This window comes from Galleria mellonella, unplaced genomic scaffold, assembly GCF_026898425.1.
Source record: "Galleria mellonella isolate WM207_F2 unplaced genomic scaffold, CSIRO_AGI_GalMel_v1 utg352, whole genome shotgun sequence".
Classification (NCBI taxonomy): Eukaryota; Metazoa; Arthropoda; class Insecta; order Lepidoptera; family Pyralidae; genus Galleria; species Galleria mellonella.
The window spans coordinates 5322147-5345918 of NW_026442084.1; the positions used below are offsets into that span (position 1 = coordinate 5322147).

The 23772-nt window shown below is 32.3% G+C and overlaps 1 protein-coding gene across 5 annotated transcripts in view; it reads right to left on the minus strand.

Annotated features, from left to right (window-relative positions):
* LOC113519444 (solute carrier family 41 member 1) overlaps window positions 1-23772 on the minus strand; it is a 93825-nt gene that overhangs the window by 39716 nt on the left and 30337 nt on the right. For 4 of the 5 annotated variants that reach the window (XM_052897172.1, XM_052897173.1, XM_052897171.1 and 1 more), the window contains exon 2: window positions 9460-9552. In XM_052897172.1, coding sequence (XP_052753132.1) covers window positions 9460-9550 — 91 coding nt within the window. In that variant the 5' untranslated portion in view covers window positions 9551-9552. Of the gene's footprint in view, window positions 1-8314; window positions 8465-9459; window positions 9553-23772 lie in introns of those variants that run through there. The other variant, XM_052897175.1, reaches the window with a different exon arrangement.

Below are 23772 nucleotides of genomic sequence, written 5' to 3' on the forward strand. Positions count from 1 at the left end.
AATTGAGAAACTCCAATTTTTTTAAATTAAAAAGAGAGGCCAATCAGACCAATCCTCACGGAGACCACGCCTTCGTTCGCAATTATTGGCTCAAGCATACAAACACTGATTAGGTAAATACTTGGAATTTGTTTTGTTAGATTTTGTCACCGCAGACACAGTATAAGTAAGATAAGATATAGCAGAATAGATACGTTGACTATGCCATTCCACGTTGCAAAAAAAAAACATGACAGATGTTTGACAATTTCTACATCTTTGTAATATGGTGATAAAGCTTGGTTTTCTTTGAAAAATGCGTTTATAGTCCTTTAGGATGTTTTATGAGTGGTAGAGATATGGCAAAGTGAAAAATTATTAATGATAATTATCGATTATTGCTAACTAACCTGCTTTTTTGGATGAAAAAAATTAGTCCACGAATTCACCTTGAATTAAACATTATAATTTCCAAAGAGGACAGCAAAGAGGTTGACATGACAGGATATATTGTCAGCAAATGGAAAGCAAGACCTTTCCCCATTACTAACAATCCCTTCCTCCCCAATAGGTTAGTAACACCATCGTTTTATCAAAATTGATGAAAAGACACAATTAAAAAAATAATAAGATAACTAGCACAGAGCAAGTACACACAAAGTTTCTGCATCCTTAAAGATCCTTATTTATGAATTCAGAAAAATAGCAAGTGATAATACATCTTTCATCCTCTTTTTGCTAATAATATTTGTATAAGAAAAAAGAAGGCAACCATATGATTTACAGTTTTTATTTTATCATTCCCTCTATGTAATTCCTTGTTCTTAGACTATGTCACAGAGAGTACAGATCACACAACACAGAGTAGTGAGATTGTCAAAGAGACATCAATGTTTACAAAAAAATTATAGATTTTTTTGACAGTTGACAATATAGAGTAATTTAACGGAATGAATATTTCCTTGATCGTGTTACATAACTGGAAATAACCGCACCTGTGTTGATAAAACGTAATATTTACTTTATATCTTAAATAATATATTTTCTATATCTGCTTGTTAAATTATACATACTTTTATCACCAACGAAGATTAAAATCGAATTCTATGGCGTAACTTAATAAACATGGGTTTTTAATCACACTGACAATTTTAAGTTCGTTATACTAAGTCTATGTCACACGGTGAGTTTGTGATTTTGCTTTTAATGGGTTAAAATAAAATGGTGGTCCCGGAATGTCGGTATATATTAGCAGGCCGCTAGAAAGGGAATATAGGTGAGGATTTTTTTTTATACAACTTAGATTGGCAAACAAGCTGACGGCCCACCTGATGGAAAGTGGTAACCGTCGCCTATAGACATGAGCGGTGCCATGGACATAACAGAGTATACTGTTTCGCCCATGATAACTCCCATGCGTTGCTATTCCTGAGGACTCAGATGTTATTCCTCTGTACCCTGTAAATTCACGCCAATGATGAAGCAAGTCAATTGGCCTATAGTGATAAATTCAGCAATAATGGCCAATAATGGTTTCCAGGTGAAATCGCGTGCATGTCGACCTGATAAGGTATATTGCTAATGGTTGACTGAGAGAGAATACTTTTAGCATTAAGTCCGCCATGTACACATATTTGTACTAATGAATAAATAAATAAAATAAAATAAATGAGGCTGTTAGACCCCATTATTAGCAATCCCTTCCCGCCCCCTTGCATTGAAGTTACTAGCTCGGTTATAACCATACTTGCTGAGGGTTTAATAGACAATCTTACTAATATAAAAAAAATACAGTTAGACAATGTCTAACTAGACAATATTTGTACATGGGAGATATTTAAGAAAAAAAGATATAAGGAGTCTTAATACGACCGACAGAGTTCAAAACAATATTTCTTAAAAATTTTATCTGTCTGTATGTTTGTTCGAACTTTACGCAAAAACTGCTACACCAAATCGGATGCAGCTTTCTCAGTTGTGTTCCTGAAAGTCTAACTTAAATTATGTTTTATATTGACTCACTAAAGTAAAAAATAAGAAAATTGTAAAGTAATTAAATTTATTTTACGCAAAGTTTTTCTTAAATGTCTTTCATGTACAAATATTGTCCAGTTTCAATTTCATTATATTAATAAAATACTTATTTTTTTATATCAGATAATTTACAAAAATACAAATTACTATATACATATTTATGTGTTTATATATGTAAATTTTCGTATGTATGTATATCAATAATAACTAGTACCGCATTCGAGTATTCTGACACTTCCCTATGGTTGACTAAGAGAGAATGCTTTTAGCATTAATTCCGCCATGTACACGTACTAATAAATAAATACAATTACTTTTTTCATACTTCTGCAAACAAATATTTATACTGTACGGGGACTTAACCCGCGAACATCCATACGTAAAATACAGACATACACTTAAAAAATACATACATACATACAAATGTTCTTTGAAATCGTTTGAATTATATTATTGAAAACGTGTTTTCAATAGGCGTCAATTTTTTTCTGTCAGGATCGACCTTTGTCCGTGACCTCAGTTGAGTCTTCCAAGAATTTATTTCGTCTGCTACCAAACTTCATTTCGTTATGAACGTTTGTAGACAGTAGAGGCTTAGCACATACCAAATAAACAATAAAAGTTAATCTTTATTAATGTGTGAGTATAATAAAAGAAAAACAATAGTACACACGTTTTTTTGAAGTAAATACTATTAATAAAACGGTTATCTTAATTACTTGTAAATAATATTAAATTTTATTGTTCAAACAAAATTTTTCCGCGAATTACTTCAACTAACATTTTGTCGTAAAATGTTACTTCACTTTGAAACGACTTTAGGTATTATATAGTTATTTATGTATACATATAATCATATATACAATAATAATATATGTAGAAATGTATCCTAGCTAACTAAGCTAGAAGTCAAAGTCTAATAAACCAACGCAAGAAATCCTTTGAAGTAACCAACATTGCCCGATGGGATTTTTCTATTTCTACCAAAGTTTTTTTTTCTAAATTGATTAACATTTCCTTCACTTTTTTTTTTAATTTTGTTTACTCAGTCATAGATATGTATACAGTTTTATCACATTATGGTCACCAAGTAAATGATGAAAAAAAAAAAGAAAATACATCTCTCTACGCTGGTACGTTCATTGGTTAAAATATACCAAATTGACAAATAAATTACTCAAATTTTTCAATAACTATTTAATTTTTTTCTAACAATTTAAATTTCTCAAAATTTCGATTACATAAAATTTTTTACCCGAAACTAAGAAAAAATAAGCAATCTGGCAACACTGAGTAAAACCGTATACCGAACTTTAAAGCTAGACTGTTATATATAATTAACGGAATTGTACCATGATTATTTATTTATATTTATATCGTTATGAGTCGACATTCAAAAAGTTTAACAGCCTATAAAAAGTTTTATGTGTTGTTAATAGTGTCGTAGTGTCCTCCTATTATAGGAAGAGATTACTGTCCATCCATAGAATGTTAATGGCTAGTTATGATGATGATGATGATGTTATCATCATGATATATATACCGAAAATCAGTGATAAATTTCGTTGAGATAATAGATTCTATCAATATAATAAATGGGAAAGTGTGTAAGGATGAATCGATGGATAATCATTATTGCCATATTGAATAACTTAATTGTAATCTTGGTACTTATATTTTATTTGTCGAAAAGTAATTATGACTTGGGTTTTCGGAGTTTGGTGTCTTTAAAGCAAAAACACACACACACACACACAATTCCTTTTTGTATGTTTCCTTCATCTATTCAAACCCTATTGGCTGATGTATTATTTAATTGTGTCTTATGTGTTTTTTTTTAAGATATATATTAAAAAAAAAAATTTTTAGGACACGGAAAAATAATAATAGCATATTCGTAATGGCAGATGCTTTACAGAAGTTCCACTGACGACATGTTAAATTTAGACGTAATAAAATGAGTGAGCTGCTCTATTGCTGCCTAATCATAGGAGCAAATATAATAAGCACGCGTCGTTGTATCTGTAACACGTGACAAACAGACAGAAGTGTCTTAAAAAAGTAATTTATGATCTACATTAAATTAAAATAGCGTATTATTTAAATTATATGAGCGTACTAAGAGTATAAGTACTTATATAAAATCTGTCTGTCAACAAAAAGGATTTTTAATTGTTAAGATTTTCGACCTTGAAAAAAAATATCGAATCAATTCGGATCGAAAGATCTGATTTGGATATATGTGAAATTCGACGATCAAAAGATCGTGTTTGGTACATAGATGGACAAGCCCATACATGGGATATTTTTATCCTAACTCACGTAAGCAAAAACGCGGGAAATAGCTAGTATTAATATAATAATTCTGAGCTATTAAATTGTTGATTCTAAAGAAACAATCAAGTTTTATGTTACCAGACAAAGGAGTGTTTTCAAGAATTTATTACAAGTGTGGCTAATATAAATAGACAGATTAGATTAAGGACAACTGAAGATACAAAGATTAGATATTGACACACAATGTATTTATACTGGCTCGTATATGATACAAGTAGTTAGGTACAATTATAGAAATTTTCTTATCGTTCCGATAAGAAAATAATGTTCTATTTCCTCAATAAGTGATTTTATTTCATTTCACTGATAAAGACAATCTTGAAATGATTTTGTCTTGTGCTTCCTACGATCAACAGTATCATCTAGATATCTATAACCTATGCGAGCTAAGAGTAGATTTTACAGTGAAAAACAGCTATTTCCATTCTGACAAGATTTATATTGACTACTATAATAAAACAAAAAGAAACTAATTGATTAATTTAATTTAATTCACAAAGTAAAACTAATAAAATACATCACTGGATAACGAAATGTTTCATAGACGTTCGTCGAATGAAAATAGCAACAAGAGTATAAACCTCACTTATTGCAACATGTAATATTAAAATTAGTTCAGATCCGGTGAAGATGTCGTATTTCCATTTAAAAAAAATTGAGATATTCTCTTATTTGAAGTAACTAAAACTAGTAAAGTAGTAGCCTATTATTTATTCTGGTGACCCAAGAGCTGGTAGCTACTTTGCCCAAAAGATAAGTTTGGCAATCCAAAGAGGTAATGCTGCCAGTATCTTGGGTACGCTGCCTCGATGTGGTGCGTTGGGGGATTACTTATAATTAGTATTATTATAGTATTTAAGGAATTTTATATTAACTTTATTTTACTATTGTATTGTTTTTATATAATAAGAGCTATTTTTAATAAACTTTTTAAATTATTACACAATAAAACTAGTAAAAAAGTTTAATGATTCTATTTTAAACTATAAAATTAGTTAACCATTTAGAAAATGAGATCTTATTTGGACGGCGTTGACCGAACATCTAGTTTTTGTTTTAAATCGATAACTTCTTTATCTTGTTTCACACGAAGAATCGTGTGAATTCGATTCCAGACAACAGTATTGTCAATTTTAAATTTATCTATCTTTCGGTGGAATAAGATAACTTATAGACTCACCAACTTCTCCATGATTTGATTAAATAGTGCACTCTGTGTGATTATTCATATTTAAGTGTTACATTAGATATATCAGCATTATCGAAACGAGAGGAATTAATTAATTTGCATATATAATATATTTAGAAAGATGTTCAGTTTTTAATTAATCTGACCTATTATGGTTTCGATTAAATCAATATTAATGCAAATAAACATATTGACTGTTTGATCGAAGAGCATTCTATTTTTCTATTACACAAGTCTTTATTTCATCTTTATTTGAATTGAGATCATATTATCTTAATATATAAAAATCCCGTGTCACGATGTTCATTCATTCATGTCATTCATATTAATCTTCAAAATTCCTCAATCGATTTAATGATTCAATAGTTGTGTATCTACAAGAACATTTCCAAAAGTCATCTATGTTGTTTGTTAACTTTTTATTTATTTATTTATTTATATATGTATGTGTACAAAGAGTACTTGATGCTAAAACATTCTCTCCCACTCAAACTTAGAGAAGTGGGGGGAAGGGATTGTTAGTAATGCAGACTACCAGTTCCATTGCTAACAATATACCCTTGTCAGGTTTTTTTCCTCCTGGAAACCATCGTGCTGAATTCCAAGTGTATTTATCACGATGGGCTAACTGACTTGCCCTTTCATTTTCACTTCATCAACCCGTGAGGGTGATGCCCTAGCCTAGGTAGTGCCCTGCCAGTGTATACCGATAACACAAGCGGAGTTAGCATTCCATTATCATTCATAAAAAAAAAACTCTAATGCGCTTCTAGTGATAATTGATATACATACATCTCGAGGTAAGGCGAAAGTGTAATTTGATGATGCACTATTATCGGTTGCTCAACGGCGGAATATACAATCCTGCAACTCTTAGCCGTTGTTCTTTGTACGCACCCCAACGCCGCATGCGATTGCGTGCTTGTCGACTACTATCGGCACCGCCGGTTCGCACCTGTACTGCTCAGTTTGCTCCCACTTATCAGGCTATTTCTCTGCTCAATTCTCTAATTGCTCAGCAACCAGATATTGATACATTTAATGACAAAATAGATATATTTTTAAAATGTTGTTCAAAATTTGTAAGTTTGTAAAATAAACCTATGGCTCACTACACGTTTTGGAATACTGTAAGTGTGGTGAGTAATTTATAATAAATATATATATATATACATACTAAAATTTACATATATGAACAAATAAATATATATAAATAACAAATATACTTATACATATAGAATATATACTGTATTATACACGAAGATGAGAATAGTAGACAATACTATGCTTTTTTCCATATGATGAGTAATAAAGCACTGGTCTGACCAGTTGATCGAGTTTGGATGAGTTTACAACTGGCACTTAAAGTGTTAAATCGTCTTTTAAGTAATCTTTCTTTACCAAATTTTATATTACTTTACACGTTTGTTTAGTCTTTGTACATACTTGTACAAGCAAAACAGAGGATCAAAAACAACAATAGTAACTTAGAATTGGGTGACAATAGGTGATTTGCATATCTAATTATCCTATTTATGATGACGTAAGAATAAATATATACATGTAAATAATAACTGTCCATTGCTGAACATAGGCCTCCCCTTTTTACCAGTCGTTGCCAGACTTGGCAGGCGGATTAACAGTCGCGGTTAGGCTTTGGTGTGATTAAGTTAGGCTGCTGTCCATTCTTCGATCTTTAAGTTCCCTTAGTCGTCTTTAATGGCACCCGCAGGAAAAGAAGGGCAAGGCCATCTATGCAATATGCAATATTTTTTATTGTTAAACTTGATGCACACTATTCACACGGTTCTTTCACGATCCGAACTTGGTCTGATGAACTATTATCATGTTAGAAAGAATGGGTTCGAATCTGAGTCTCTGTTTCTTTAAACCAATCTAAAATTAATGTCAAAATTTTTTAAATTTCAAATTTATGATAATCCATAAATCAGAAATTTTCCGAAACTATCAAATTAAAATATTAAGTTAAGCCATAAGTTAAGGGATGTGACATCCCATATTAATAAAAATGTCAAACCTCTGATGAAACTATTTTACCTATTGAGCTGTTTTGTCTATTTCTTTTATGTTAAATTCTCAACTTAAAAAGTGACGCAATAATGTGAAAATATCTTTTAGATTTTATGAATAAGGGTTTACAAGCAATATCAAACTATTTTTTTTTTGACAACGCAGGAGGCAAACGAGCATGCGGCTCACCTGATGGTAAGTGACTTGATAATATATTACTAAACGGAGAACGACTTGTAATCGATATTATAGTGAAACCTAGCTTAACTAACTTAAATCTTGGACAAATAACAAATATTTGGTCAATGCAGAAAATGTCTCTTTATGTAAGCCGTATACTTGCATAACATATGTGTGTTGTAACAAGTAAATTTTCTCATTTATTACATTAATAGAAGATAGAATATGTTACGTAACTACAAATCAGTAGACAGTAACTGTAGATAAATATGAATAAAACAAACTAGATTATAAAAGTATAATAAAAGATCGGCAATATAATAAAGTGATACAATAACAAAACCATTAGCAGAGGTCGCCAGTTCGGGGGCCGACCACATACTCTTTTTTTGTTGCAGTATCCGGCCGTAGTACCTTCCTAATGCTCCTCAAATATTGCGTCTAAATTGCGTCCACCATGTACCCTCTTGTATAGGCATTCCGTCACCCGTATCCAATAGCGAGGACGGGATGACTTAAATATTGTACCGCAAACCAAAAAAAAAAATTACATAAACCACTTACATGAACAATAGATGCTGTATCACTGTACTTTAATACCATATTTGTTAGAGTCGTACTTATTGAAAGCACGTCTGCACTATGGAGAAATCAAGACGTTAGTGATTTGGAATCTCCACCGTTCTAAGATATTGATAACTTTGATAAAATTATATATTTGTTAAATGATATTCATGTTTGTGTACCTCGTAGATGCGAGCTACATAAAAGGCAAATAAAATAAAATAAATAAAGGCAGATTATACTGTAATACAAACTAAAGTGTTATAAAATTTATAAAACCAAATATACAATAGTACCTACCAGTCGTCGTGTGTGAATGACAGGTAAGAATATAAATAAAATAAATAACGTTAGATTAATTTATAGTACAAACTAAAAACTACCTAAATAAAATTGTATTTAAAAACTTCTAAACATTTTAGTATATCGTACATTATAGTATAATGCAAGGCCATAGCTAGGGGCGGGGGGAGAGGGCATTAAGGGGCTATGTCCTACCTTAAAAGCCCTAATACCCTACCTTAAAATGAAAGGTCTTTTCATAGACACTTAATTATGGCTTCTGCCGTACCAAAAAGTTCTTTTGCTCTATCTTAAACTTGGGTCTAGTTACGGTATTTGTTGAAGGTAACCTTATTGGCCCATAGATCAGTGTTAAAGTACACAAATTATGAAAGTTTATTAAAGAAACGAGTCTTCCAAATACCGTTGTCAATGATACAAACAGCTTTTGCTAAACATTTTAGCCCAGCCCCTTTTATTTGGTTTCGTTTTTGAGTTAATTCGTAACAAACAAAAAATCAATCATCTTTTCTGGTTATAGATAATATTAATTTACATTGATACACTGTCTAAACTTTCGAAACACCCCGAAAACTCGAATTTTTAAAGATCATTTATTATTTTGGCTACTATTGCTCTTATTGAGACGTCTCATATCAAATTTTCTTAATATAATTGTAAAATAGAAATAACATTTTTTTTTGTTCAATTTAATCAATTAAATCAAATTAATTATAGAGCAACCCAGATGTTCGTAACACTTTGTATATTTGTACTATCTTCGAAACACTCTTCATAAGTCTTTTAGCAATTCCTGTCTAACTGCCAGTTTTTTTTTTTTTTTTAATTATGAGAATACTTACCGCTAATAGTAAAAATTGGGCTGCCGGTGACGTGTGGAGACTGATCCTCGACTTTATCAGATGGTTTGACAACATCCGGGGCTCCAACCATGCCTGTACAAACAAATATGTAACTTATTACTCATGTCACAAAGTCGCATATTCATTAGCTTTATGTGATTAGAATTTATATGAGTCAAACACAGGGTGTAAAGTAAATATAATAGAAGCATGTAAATTATTATTTATTTTTGTAACTATCTTAAAAACTCGACTTTATCTCAAAACATGATTCGAAATTTAAAAACTTTTTCTTAATATTTTATTTAAAACCAGTATTGCTCGTAACTTTGTTCGCATGTCAGGGATAAAAAGTATCCTATATTCCTTTCCATTCCAAGTATTATTCGTATGCCAATTTGGGATTGGTAATATATAGCAATATCTATATATTGGCTCAATAAAAAATATTTTAAATATCTATATATACTCGTATATCAAATTTAGGAAATCTTGATTGTTTTATCTTGATTAAATAGGAAACGAGCGTCATTATACGTCCGTTTCAATATTATCATTGGATTAATTGATCATTATCGATTATAATTAGAGGGTAATGATCTAGGTAATTGTTGATAATTATACAGAGTGTACCAAAAAGAGTATTGTTTTGATAATCAGCGATAGTACTTAGGAAATTAATTATTTATTTATCAATTGAATAACTTTTCCCAATGGATATAAAAAAATAAAATAAAAACAATATTTGAATCTGTAGATAGACTCACGCTCTTGTCACATCCGCTCATGATTAAGAATCATGAATTGATCCCGAAACTAGTCGAGCTTTTTCAATCTAATTACACTTAAGTTAAAACAGTATTTATTACATAAAAATATAATGTGTGCTTCAGAAACTTAACAATAAAATCTGTATTCAGTATAAATATGTAATATGGCCATCTTTTGAAAGCTATCAATTGTTTTAACATCGACGGATCGAATCGACATCGCTAGCAAGTCCGTGAAATATTAAAGCATGAGATAGCAACGTCGGATGTCTCATTCCAACTCATGGACTCGCTTTCCATAAAGATTCCATCGATGGATTCGCTTGCCACTTGTCTAGGGGGTCAGATTGCAAAAGGAGTCAAAATTAAAATTTATACAGAATTTGTACTTGCATAACATACAGATATTAATGATCTAAACAAAATACATATAGGTTGAAAACTACCTAATATTGCACATCTGGATAAAACGAAAAGTAATAAATTAAAAATTTTCTTTGATCATTTTCAAGGAACTTGCATAGAAACATGAGTATAACTTTTGAACGCGCATTTTATATTTTTATGATTTTTTTGCATAACAACCTGTATATGTAATTCATAATGGATCTGATAAAAGCAAAAATTTGTGTTCGAAAAAAAATAATAATAAAATGTATGTATTATAATTATTATTTTTATCTATAAACGTTTATCCATTAATTTTATCTCACGATTGTAAAATTTGTGAATGTTTTCATCATTATCATTCCAGCCGTTTATTGTATACGGTTATATTTAGGTATAATTAATTTATCAATCATAAAAACTTAAGGGAGGCTTTGGCCTCACCAGAGGGAGACTTTGTACAAAAGTCGGGTGGCAGTCGTGTTTACATGGCTGTGTTTCGGTTTGAAGGGTGGGATGTGGCGTGAATTTACTGGGTACAGAGGAATAACACCTAAGTCCTCAGAATGGCAACGCATGAGGGGGTATCATGGGCGAAACAGTATACACTGTTATGTCCATGGTACTGCTCATGTCTATAGGCGACGGTTACCACTTTCCATCAGGTGAGCCGTCAGCTTGTTTGCCATTCTAAGTTGTATAAAATAAAACTTAAGGGGGAAAGGGATTATTAGTAATTGGTAGTAGCTTCAGTCATAACTATATATCCTGTGTTAGTGGTTCTCCTTGGAAATCATCGTAGTTAATTCTAGTTGAATTCGTCACGATGGGACAACTGGTCTACTTTTATCCTCTCCTATAATCCCTCACTGGTGCCCCGCCAGCGTATACCGATAGCGTAGCGGGGCTTACCATTCCATGTCACTCATAAAAAAAAAAGTTTTGTTTGAGATAAAAGAATAGTAAAAAAAAAAAACTTATGGTTTTTAAAAATATATGAATATATTTTTGGATGTTTGTTGATAAAAAGTTTGAATATAATTGTATGAACTTTGGTACCTACCTAACATATTATATCCTAGATTAACAGATATCTTTTATCGTAGGCAAAACCGGTTATAGCTTGTTATTTATAGTTTGTATGAAATATTAAAAGCACTAGCTGACAACATTAAGATTTTGATATTTTTATTTTTATGATAGCAACATTTTTTATATTTCTTCTTGCAATGAACGCGGATTATAGCTAAACCACATCTCCGTGATTTCTTCAAATTCAAAATTTTTACAGTCTACAATTGTTGTATATAATAATATACAAACTTGGGGGGAAGGGATTGTTAGTAATGCGGTTAGTAATATCATTCCCATTGCTAGCAATATATAATATACCCTGTCAGGTCGACCTCCACGCGGTTCCCCCTAGAAACCATCGTGGTTAATTCTAGTGAAATTCTTCACGATGGGCTAACTGACCTACTTTCATTGTCACCTATCATCCCTCACTAGTGCCTCGCCAGCGTATACCGATAGCGCAGGCGGGGTTACATTCTATTACCCATTACATATACATACCCATTAAAAAAAATATACAAACTGATGGCTGTAAAGTTAAGTAATAAAGTTAGGGTATAACTTACTCGTGTACCAAATTTGATTTAAATCCGTCCAGTAGTTTTTGCGTCATCGACGACCTTCCATTCGTCCACTTTTCTATATTTACAGACTTTCGCGTGTATAATATTTATATGATGTATGAAAACAAAAACACTTGTACCTACTCGTCCAACAATTGCCAATGTTAATTAATTTAAACGACTTGAAACAACAAAACAAGTTACCGGCACACCTGATGTGTTGATCGCCTACTGACATAATAACACCCTGGACACCGCTAAATATGCCGATGGTGCGGGGAAAAAGGATTGTTAGCAATGGAGTTTGACAGCCCCATTGCTAGCAATATTAGGTCGATTCCCCCTGGAAACCATCGTGAACAATTCTTGTTGAATTCGTCACGATGGGCTAACTGGCCTGCTTCATCCTCACCTATCATCCTTCACTGATGCCCCGCCGGTGTATACCGATAGCGCGGGTGGGGCACTATTCCATTATCACCCATTAAAAAAAAATACACCCATGGCACGGGAAAAGAGATTGTTAGTAATGGGGATTAGCGAATTCATTGCTAGCAATACACCTATTAGATTGACCTCCATGCGATTCCCCTTTGAAACCATGACAATTAAATTTTATAAATACGATGTCACGATGGCCCAACTGGCCTTTTTCATCTCCACCTGTCATCCCTCACTGAGCGCTAGTATATCAATAGCGCAGGCGCGGTTACCATTTCATTCTCACTTATTAAAAAACATACATCCATCCTACGTTTCCATTCTAATGGACTAAAGGGGCATGCGTCCTTTCCAGTAAAATATCACTACCATATTTCATCCTTCAAACTGAAAAACAGCCACAAAAGCACTCGTTCCACTGCCAAACTACTTATTGGCGGGGGCAAAGGGATTGCTAGTAATGGAGACTGAGAATCCCATTGCTAGCAATATACCCAACCAGGTCGACCTCCTCGCGGTTCCCCCTGGAAACTATCATGGTTAATTCCTCATGAATTCATCATGATGGGCTAACTGGCCTGTTTTCATTCTCATCTATCACCCTTCACTGGTGCTCCGCCAGCGTATCCCGTTAGCGCAGGCGGGGTTACCATACCATTTTCACCCATCAAAAAAAAACTGCTTGTTGGCAAAACGAGTGGGACAGAAGTACCCAAACAGACAATATTGCGAAATATCATTCTGGTATTAACATATTTTAGATAAATTTCTAATTATTATATTATCACATGATACTATTACATTATTGAAGTACAGGTAATAATACAATAATTTTTTTATTTATTTAATACATAATTGATATTAATTGATAATCATATTTACCATATGTATACGTTGTTATATTATAAATAGTTATGCAAAAAAAAAATTTTGAATTGTACATTATGATTTTAACCCTAAAATTGGTTCGGTCGCTTACTGTATTGTCCATTTGTTTATAATGAATTTAGCTTGAAAACAACACTTCTTTTCCCATGGGTGTCGTAAGAGGCGACTAAGGAAATTTAATAGTCGAGGTATGGGCAGCAGCGTCCCTTTTAAAATATCACCAAAGGTTAATTGTGGATGCCAACTCATTCGCCAAGCGTGGTAACTACTGACAATACCCCCCCCCTCTATGGGAAAGACCTATCATCAGCAGTGGACAGTAACGGCTGATATATAATTTTATTTCTGATTTACATAAAGGTAATACTAATATTTGGGGGGGAAAAATTGTTAGTAATCGGAGGTTAGTCCCCATTGCTATCAATATGCCCTTATCAGGCCGACCTCCACGCGGTTCTCCCTGAAAGAATGTTTCATTTATGGCCCAAAAAATATATAATAAACTTCCTTCAGATCTTTTAGACTTTCCCTTGAAAATATTTAAGAAACGGCTTCATCTATGGCTTCTGGATAAGGTCTTTTACAGTATGGGAGAATATTATGCCTACACATCCCAAAAATAGTTAACATAATTATTAATAATATAAATCCTTAAGACTTGACATAAATTTGCTATTGACATACATTTGGAATGTAATTTGTATTTAATTAATAATAATAATGTAAATGTTAATTTTATTTGACGATATTGAATATGTAATTTGACTTGATAATTGTTTGAGCATTGTTTTCTTTTTTTTCTTTTTTTTTATTATTCTATGATCATAATAATGTATTAGTATAAATTAAATTTGTATCCTTATTTAAGGAATAAATTAGATTTGCATGCCTACAATTTTAAGGCAATTAGACAGATGCCAAAAAGTTGTGTCACATGGCCCTTATAATGTCAAATGTCTGTTTAAAGCAAATAAATATTTCATTTCATTTCATTTCATTTCATTTGGAAATCATCGTTACTAGTTTATCGTTGAATTCGTCATGATGGGCTAATTAACCTACATTTTCATCCTCACCATTCATCCCTCACTGGTGCCCCGCCAGTGTATACCGATAGCGCAGGCGGAGTTACTATTCCATTATCATCCATTAAAAAAAATACCAATATTTGTAACTTTATAACAGTTATTGTAGTACAAGATTCAATTTTTCAAGAATGCGCAATTTTTTTTTTGTTTTTAGTTAAAGTCGTATTTTTGAGTTAGGTACGTGTTTTAAACTTAAATTACCTTAAAGAAAATCAACAAACCATATACTTAGATTTTAGTTATCTTTTCCTGTTTATAAAATATCATCGAGTTTTATTAGTCTATTATTGCACTCGTATGTACAAAACAAGAGTGCATTTCGTTTTGTATGGAAGACATCCGAGGACATTACTTTAACTTGACTTGGTTTAAAAAATAATCATAATATGGTTAATTAATTTGTTTAATGTATTCACGTAAGTACCTTTAATTTTTTTTTGATGGGTGAAAATGGTATGGCAACCCCGGCTGCGCTAACGGGATACGCTGGCGGAGCACCAGTGAAGGGTGATAGATGAGAATGAAAACAGGCCAGTTAGCCCATCATGATGAATTCATTTGGAATTAACCATGATAGTTTGCAGGGGGAACCGCGAGGAGGTCGACCTGGTTGGGTATATTGCTAGCAATGGGATTCTCAGTCTCCATTACTAACAATCCCTTTCCCCCCAGCAACTATATTTGTATGATCGTAATGCGCAGTAGTTATCCATTGTATATGTAACATAATTTGTAAGTCATAGATACGTCTGTTACCGTTTATTTATAACCATTTTAAATTTTTTACTGCATAATTATATTTCTGTTTTGCCAAAAGTTGACTGGGAGAGAAGGCTATAGGTATAGTAGTAGTAAGTCCGTCTTTTGTACCAATCATTTTATGTAATGTAATCAATAAAGAATAAATAATTTAATTTAATTTAAGTCTTAGTTGTACACACCAGTTATAAGAATATGACAGAGGTAATCAAATGTACAAAGGCGAGCTTAACTCTAATAGAGTTTCCTTCCAGCAACACCCAAAGTGGAAAGGAGCATCAGTGTCGGCGGATAGAGCAATGTACAATATTGTGACAATTTTTAAACAGACAAAATGAAATTATTCGTATAAAATGAAAATTTCAACCACCGTCTAGAGAAAATGTGTAACTGTTTTAATAATAACAAAGTGCAACATTTTATGTGAATACAGAATATTATAGAAATAATTGCCCATTGTTCTTTTAATGGCGACATGTCGATTCCTTGTAAAGTGAGAACAATATGTGCACGATTGTATCAACTATAGAAAGCGCTGTAAAAACAGTATATGATACTTGTCCTATGATGTGAAATGAGTATTAATTTTATTAGTTCAGCCGTTAACTATCCACTGTTGAACATAAACCTTTCCCATAGGGGGAGTTTTGCTAGTAGCTGCCACGCTTGGCAGGCGGGTTGGCAACCGCAGTTAGGCTTTTATAGATGTTTTAAGAGAGACGCTGCTGCCCATCTTTCGCTTTCCCTTAGTTGCCTTTTACAACACCCACTAGAAAGGAAGGGGTGGCTCATTCTGAAATGAGTATTACACAAAATGGAGATTTCTGCAACAAGGCCAATTTCTGTCTATTTTTGATAATCTTTTCTGGTTTCGAGTCTTCAGAAAAGTTGATGTCTTCAGAATGTACCTATTTTATAAAATGATTCCTTCTATATTTCGGGGATATCGGCTTTTCTGGGGACACCAAGTTGGAAGGTCTATCGTAGTTGGACAAGGATTGCACTTGCTGTAAATTATCAAAAAAAAAATATCCAAATTGGTGCATCTATCCTCATGTCATATTCTTACTAGAAAAGAACACTTCCAAGCGGCTACTAAATAAATTTATATTGTTTTTTTTTGTTTTTGTGAATTGTGGAACAGACATATGGTATAGACACTAGTGCTAAAGTCCTCTAGAACTTGTTTATGTACGCATCACGCCAAAAATACTAAGCAATGGCGTGTTGACAATTTAATAACTGGTTTAATAAACAACTTTATTTTTTTTATGGTTAAATATCCTAGATATTCCAATAGGGAAATTAAAAAAGTACTCGTGCTATCTAGTATGTACATATATCGCTATTATTATTATAACTATGAAAGTAAGTTTATTCATTTGTTTAATATGAAGATATTTATAATTTATTTATGTATGTGTAAGTATGAATATATATGATGACATATGTATACCATATATATATATATATATATATATATATATATATATATATATATATATATATATACACTGATAACAAAATTATATTATAATGAATTCCTTAGATATAAGAAAACAGAGAAGAATTATTGTTATTATCGTTAAATGATAATTATGTTTAAGTATTTGATATTATATTTGGTTTATCGATATATATCAAATATAATATCAAATACAGAAATTCTTTCAATTGTCATTCATAATTCCCACTACGAATTATTACAACTAAAATCTCTTCAAATAGAAATATACATATATAAATGGACTTTTACCTGCGACTTCTATATTTTAATAAATTTAACAAACCATTATTAATAAACACTTATTGTACATTTAACTTGAATGACAAATGTGCATAGTGTTAGTTGATCATGCACGGGTTTTTAAATGACTATGTTATTTTAGATATAGTATTTAATAAGGAAAAAAGACAAATTATTAGAACTATTGAGGACAGAAGGGGCAAAATGTTGGGACACTTGATACGACACGACGAACTTATGAACATTATAATAGAAGGTAAGATAGAAGGAAGAAGGGGGAGAGGGAGACCGAGACATAGTTACATCAGGCAGATCAAGAAAGGAGTTGGTGTCGTGTCGTATCAAGAGGTGAAGAGACTCGCTGAAAATCGTAGTGAGTGGCAAGAGCTCCACCGACAAGAGCGCAGCTCTTAAATAGGATAGACAGACTTAATAATAACTATATTAATGCTCTATTAACAAGATAATTTTTAAATTAATAACTACCGGTTTAACTTACGTGTGATTGGATCGAAAATGCTTCATTTGTTTCGAAATCAATTCGTGACCCTTAGTCATGAGTGACTGTAACGCGAGCAAGAGCCTGACTGACAATCAGGCTAATTCACTTCGATCTTATTACACGTAAGTTAAAAAGTTATTAAATAAAAATATAATGTGTGCTTATGAAACTTAAAAACGTAATTTTTAGTAAACAAACATACGGCTCGTTTGATGGTAAATGGGGTTACATTTGTTTAAAAGAGTAACTGTTGAGTTTCTTGCGGGTTCGTCTGAGCAGATAACATTACAAGCCCAGCAGTGGAATTGTATTTAAAAGATCTTATAAACAAATATATTAGAATAAAGATGATTTGACCTTGTCTACGTGAACGGATTAAGTTGATTGACCGGGATGAACAGCGTTTGTCCTGCATCCCAAATAGTACGTTTATACTAAATTTCTGGGCCAATAGTTGGCCCATTAAGGATTGGTAGTTAGGCACAAACTTTCCTACATAGGAAAAAGGTAAAAAGGATTTTTACATTTCTCCGGACAATTAATTCTTCCTCTTCATAACATCCTTCTACGAATTTCAATGTATATTGGAAAAAAAAAAGAAATTGGTAAATTTGTCCAGCCAATTTCGAGTTTTCCATTTAGCAATTATTATTGGGACAAGCTATTTACTTTCATTTATATAGATGTGTTTTGTTACCTTTTGGCGAGATAATGACTCAACTAATCGTCTTGCGATTGAGAAACAAAAAAAAAACTTTTTGTTGCGAAGCAAAATTTAATTGTGGACTCGATTCCGCGTTCTATATTTAAATTATTTACAGCCTATTCTATCTAAGAAAAATACCGTCACTCATTGATGTAGTTCACCGGAATCGATGTCATTGTTTTTTTTTTTTCAGGGGAAAAAAATAATTGAAAATTGCTTTTGAAAATAGAAAATATCGACTTCGTGCTAACCTAATGGCGGTAATCATATTAATACGAAATCTACGTGACCTCCAAGCCAATTGCTTTGCTAAGGACAGAATATGAAAGACGACACTGAAACTCAAAGTATCCTGCTGGTTGAATTAACTGAGCACTTGTGTTAACTACTAAGATGGTTTCGCGACGTTCCGTCCTGGCGTAATTGCGTAACGACGGCTGTAGTACTAAAAATAAAATTTAGTACGATAATACTCCATATAAATAATTGAACGAATGAATGAATGAATGGAAACTATTGTTCGTTTCAAATGTTTTACAGATTACAAAGATTAACAATATGTAGACAAAAAAATTAAAAATTAATTTAAAAAAAAAACAAGCTAAAGAAAATATATAAATAAAATCAATCCAAAATTGCCGACGTAATTGCTCGAGTATCTTTTTTTATTCTTAAGGGTTTTACCTTGCTCAAGTATATCCTATCCTATCGTACCCTGAACATATTTCTCAGATAAGATTTTATTCACTTTCCCTACTCACGGACAGAGAAGAATTAATGGGCATCGATAATTTACAGAGATATTAAAAAACAATCTAATTTGGGTTCAACTAATACAAATTAAAGGGAGAGAGAGATTATTAGTAATGAGGACTACCAGTCTCATTGCTAGCAATATACCCTGTCAAATCGACCTCAACATGGAAACCATCGTGCTGATATTCAGTTGTATTCATCACGATGGGCTAACTGACCTGCATTTTCTTCCTCACCTATCATCCCTCACTGGTGCCCCGCCAGCGTATACTGTTATCGCAAGCGATGCTACCATTCCATTAATATCCATTAAAAAAATATGGACAAATGGCGACAGAAACATGACATTTTATAGTCTCACTCTGGTATTTATTACTACTCCAGTATATGATCTCTCTATATATAAAATTTAAAACCTGTAATCGTGATTGAGTAATATACGTCTAAATATTAAGAAACTGGTGTTTATAATATTCATGAGTCACTAAAAAAATATTAACTTAATATTCAAAGCTGTACTACGGATATTAAGTTAGGTCAGTTATAGTACAATTACATACTGATCTAATCTTTCAAGTTCTAATTTGATAGCTATTTGTTTACATAAAAATTAATTAGTCATAGCTATTCAGTGCATTTGATTGTTAAGTGATTCATTTATAGTACGGAATATATAGATAATTTTTACAATTTAGGTCGAGTACATTTCCAATTATGACACAATAGAAATCATTTTGTGACGCTCAAAAGATAAAGGTCCTTTGTAAATATTTTTAAACGTCATGTTATTTGACGCATCAGTATACGCCTAAGTATCTTGCTTTGTCTACTTACTGATTCCTTACTAACTGATTCACTAGTAACCCAAATTTTTCAATCTTTGTCCTAAGTTTCTTTCTTTCTCCTTACTGTACTAATTGATTCACTGATAACCCAAATTCTTCAATACTTATCCTAAGTATTATGCTTTGTCTTTACGTTACCAACTGATTCACTAACAACCCAAATTCTTTAATCTTTGTCCTAAGTATCTTTCTTTCTCCTTACTTTACGAGTACTAATTGATTCACTGATAACCCAAATTCTTTAATACTTATCCTAAATATCATGCTTTGTCTTTACCTAACCAACTGATTCACTAGTAAACCAAATTCTTCAATCTCTGTCCTAAGTATCTTTCTTTCTCCTTATTTTACGAGTACTAATTGATTCACTGATAACCCAATTTCTTCAAAACTTATCCTAAGTATCATGCTTTGTCTTTACCTTATTAACTGATTCACTAGTAACCCAAATTCTTTAACTCTAATCCTAATTATCTTACTTTCTCTTTACTAATCAATTTACTGATATCCAAAAATCTTCAACATTTATCCTAGGTATAATGCTTTGTCTTTAGCTTACTAACTGATTCACTAGTGACCCAAATTCTTCAATGTTTATCTTAAGTATCATGCTTATCCTTTACCTTACTAACTGATTCACTAATAACCCAAATTATTCAACTTTTATCCTAAGTATCCTGCTTTGTCTTTTCTTTATATAACCCAAATTCTCCAATTTTTTGTCCCTAGTATATATTAGCAATATTGCTCTATCTTTACATTAGTAATTGATTTACTGATAACAAATTCTTCAATCCTTCGTCCTAAGTATTTTGCTTTATTTAAAGCGATTTCCAAAAAGCAGATTTACTCATTCGTATTTTTCATTTTCTTTTTTATTATATGTTATGCAATATCTTCGCTATTCTTAACAAATTTTGATATTTTTTTGTGTAAAGTTTACTACAGTATTTATACGAGTATTGATTAAAATCGTGTTTCAACCGTGAAGCAGCTGTGTTTGCATGGCTGTGTTTCAGTTTGAAGGGTAGGGTATGACGTGAATTTACTGGGTACAGAGAAATAACACCTGAGTCCTCAGGAATGGCAACGCATGGGGGGTATCATGGGCGAAACAGTATACTCTGTTATGTCCATGGTACTGCTCATGTCTATAGGCAACGGTTACCACTTTCCATTAGGTGGACCGTCAGCTTGTTTGCCATTCTAAGTTGTTTAAAAAAAAAAAGCAAAAATTTTGCTTGTTGCAAAACAAAATGACTCAATTTCATATTCTAAATTCAAACACTTTCTATTTAAGTTTTTTCATCATTCATAACATGTTATAACGTATAAGTATATCTATACTTATTATTAAACATAATTTAGGTATTTGAGTAAGTTTGTTTACGGTATAGTGGAAAAAAAAAGTGAAAATAAGTTATTGGCGCAACCCGACACGCTCTACCGACGCTTGCCTCAGAAGCTTTCACAATATAAACTCTGATCTTGTAGGTACTATGAAGGGCTATGTTTATTTCACTTTCTATGTTATGTTGCTTGGTCTATTTATTTAATTATAAACCAATAACAACAATAAAGTTCCAAAATAATATTTTAGGTATGGCAAAAATGTTGATACGACACGACGAACTTATGAACATTATAATATAAGGTAAGATAGAAGGAAGAAGGGGCAGAGGGAGACCGAGACATAGTTACATCAGGCAGATCAAGGAAGGAGTTGGTGTCTTGTCGTATCAAGAGGTGAAGAGACTCGCTGAAAATCGTAGTGAGCGGCAAGAGCTCCACCGACAAGAGCGCAGCTCTTAAATAGGATAGATAGATAGATAGCAACAATTATTTTAAGATTATTATTTTGTCTAATCGCATAACAACTTTTAACTTTTTTTCTCTAATCTTGTGCAAACCATTGCTGTTTCCACTAAATTTTTTTGAGATAAATATAATAATATATATTATCTGTAATTATCACCCCTTCATTTTCCCTGGATAGAAGTTAATGGACGAGGAATGAGCACCAGCGGCCATCTTAGATTATCACTAAAGTCTATCTACGATTGCCAATCCGCCTGCCAGCGTAACGACTACTGGCAAATCAGCTTTTCGAGGAGGTTTATGTTTAGCAGTAGATATTTAATGACCAATATGATAATTGTAATTGTCTGCCGTCACTTATTTTAAAAATACAGGATTCGATTTCTATAATAAATTTCATTCCATTTTATGGCATTAGGTGTTACTTTGCGGAAGTCCATATCACTGGTTTGTTAAATATTACTCTTTTGTTTAATTCCGCTACCGTATGCGTGCGACTACGAATTGTTGCTGAGGAAGGATTACTATTAGTATAGTATTATACTATCTGTTAGTAATGACCCCATAACTATTAGGCAATAATTTGTATATCAATATTATAATAAATAAACAAAAAAAAACTTATGTCTTAGTTAGTTAGTGGCGTTGTAAATATGACATATAGTTCTTTTTTAATATAGAGGATAAGATTGCATATAATATATAAATAAACAATATATAAAGCTATGTTTATGACCATTGCCATATGTAACTCCCAACTTGAACACTAGTTCCTAATCTAAATTTAAGACTAATCTAAAAAAATAATATAAAAAAAACAAAGTACCTATTTAGAAATAATGATTACTAAATGTGGGTCATTGTGAACAGATTTAACGGTCGTTATAAGTATATACGTATATATAAAATATCTTATCAGACGCACGTACTTATTTATAGTTTATTGTAGGTCATCGGGTAAATCCCTCTGAGGAAATATTTTAATTCTAATATCTATATCAGTCTTGCAGGTAATTTATATTTTACAATTGCAGATATGTGACGACTTGGGAATTGTAAATAGGTGTATTTTAATATACATTTATTTATGTTTTATCCTATATCAGGCGGTTGTTTTGTCTGTAAGGCCCTCATTACACGTATACAAGTAGGATTTTTTTAATTGGTAATATTTTTTTTATACAACTTAGAATAGCAAACAAGCTGACGGCCCACCTGATGAAAAGTGGTAACCGTCGCCTATAGACATGAGCAGTACCATGGACATAACAGAGTATACTGTTTCGCCTATGATACCCCCATGCATTGCCATTCCTGAGGACTCAGATGTTATACCTCTGTACCCTGTAAATTCACGCCATATCCCACCCTTCAAAGCGAAACACAACCATGCAAACACAACTGCTTCACGGTAGAAATACGAATGGGACAGAGGTACCCAAGCAATCGACTTTTGTACAAAGTCTCTCTCTGGTAAATAATAATGGATCTGTCTCATTCGTCTTTCTACCGTGAAGTAGTTATGTTTGCATGGCTGTGTTTCGGTTTGAAGAGTGGGATATGGCAGTAAATTTACAGGGTACAGAGGAATAACACCCGAGTCCTCAGGAATGGCAACGCATGGTGGGTATCATGGGTGAAACAGTATACTCTGTTATGTTCATGATACTGCTCATGTCTATAGGCGACGGTTACCACTAATTGATCAGGTGGGCCATCAGCTTGTTTGCCATTCTAAGTCGCATAAAAATAAAATAAATAAATAAAAGAAGTGTGGGAAAGATTTTACAAAATCCTACTAAAAGGAAAAGAGAATTAAAACATTACAGCAACGCCCCTTAATTCCATCACCACGCGGATACGAGAATAATCACATTGGCACAAACAAATGCATTATTGAATTGTAACTGATAAAGGTGCGTGTGACTAAGTAGCGTGTTAATTCTGTAAACAGTTGGTCACTTGTTTT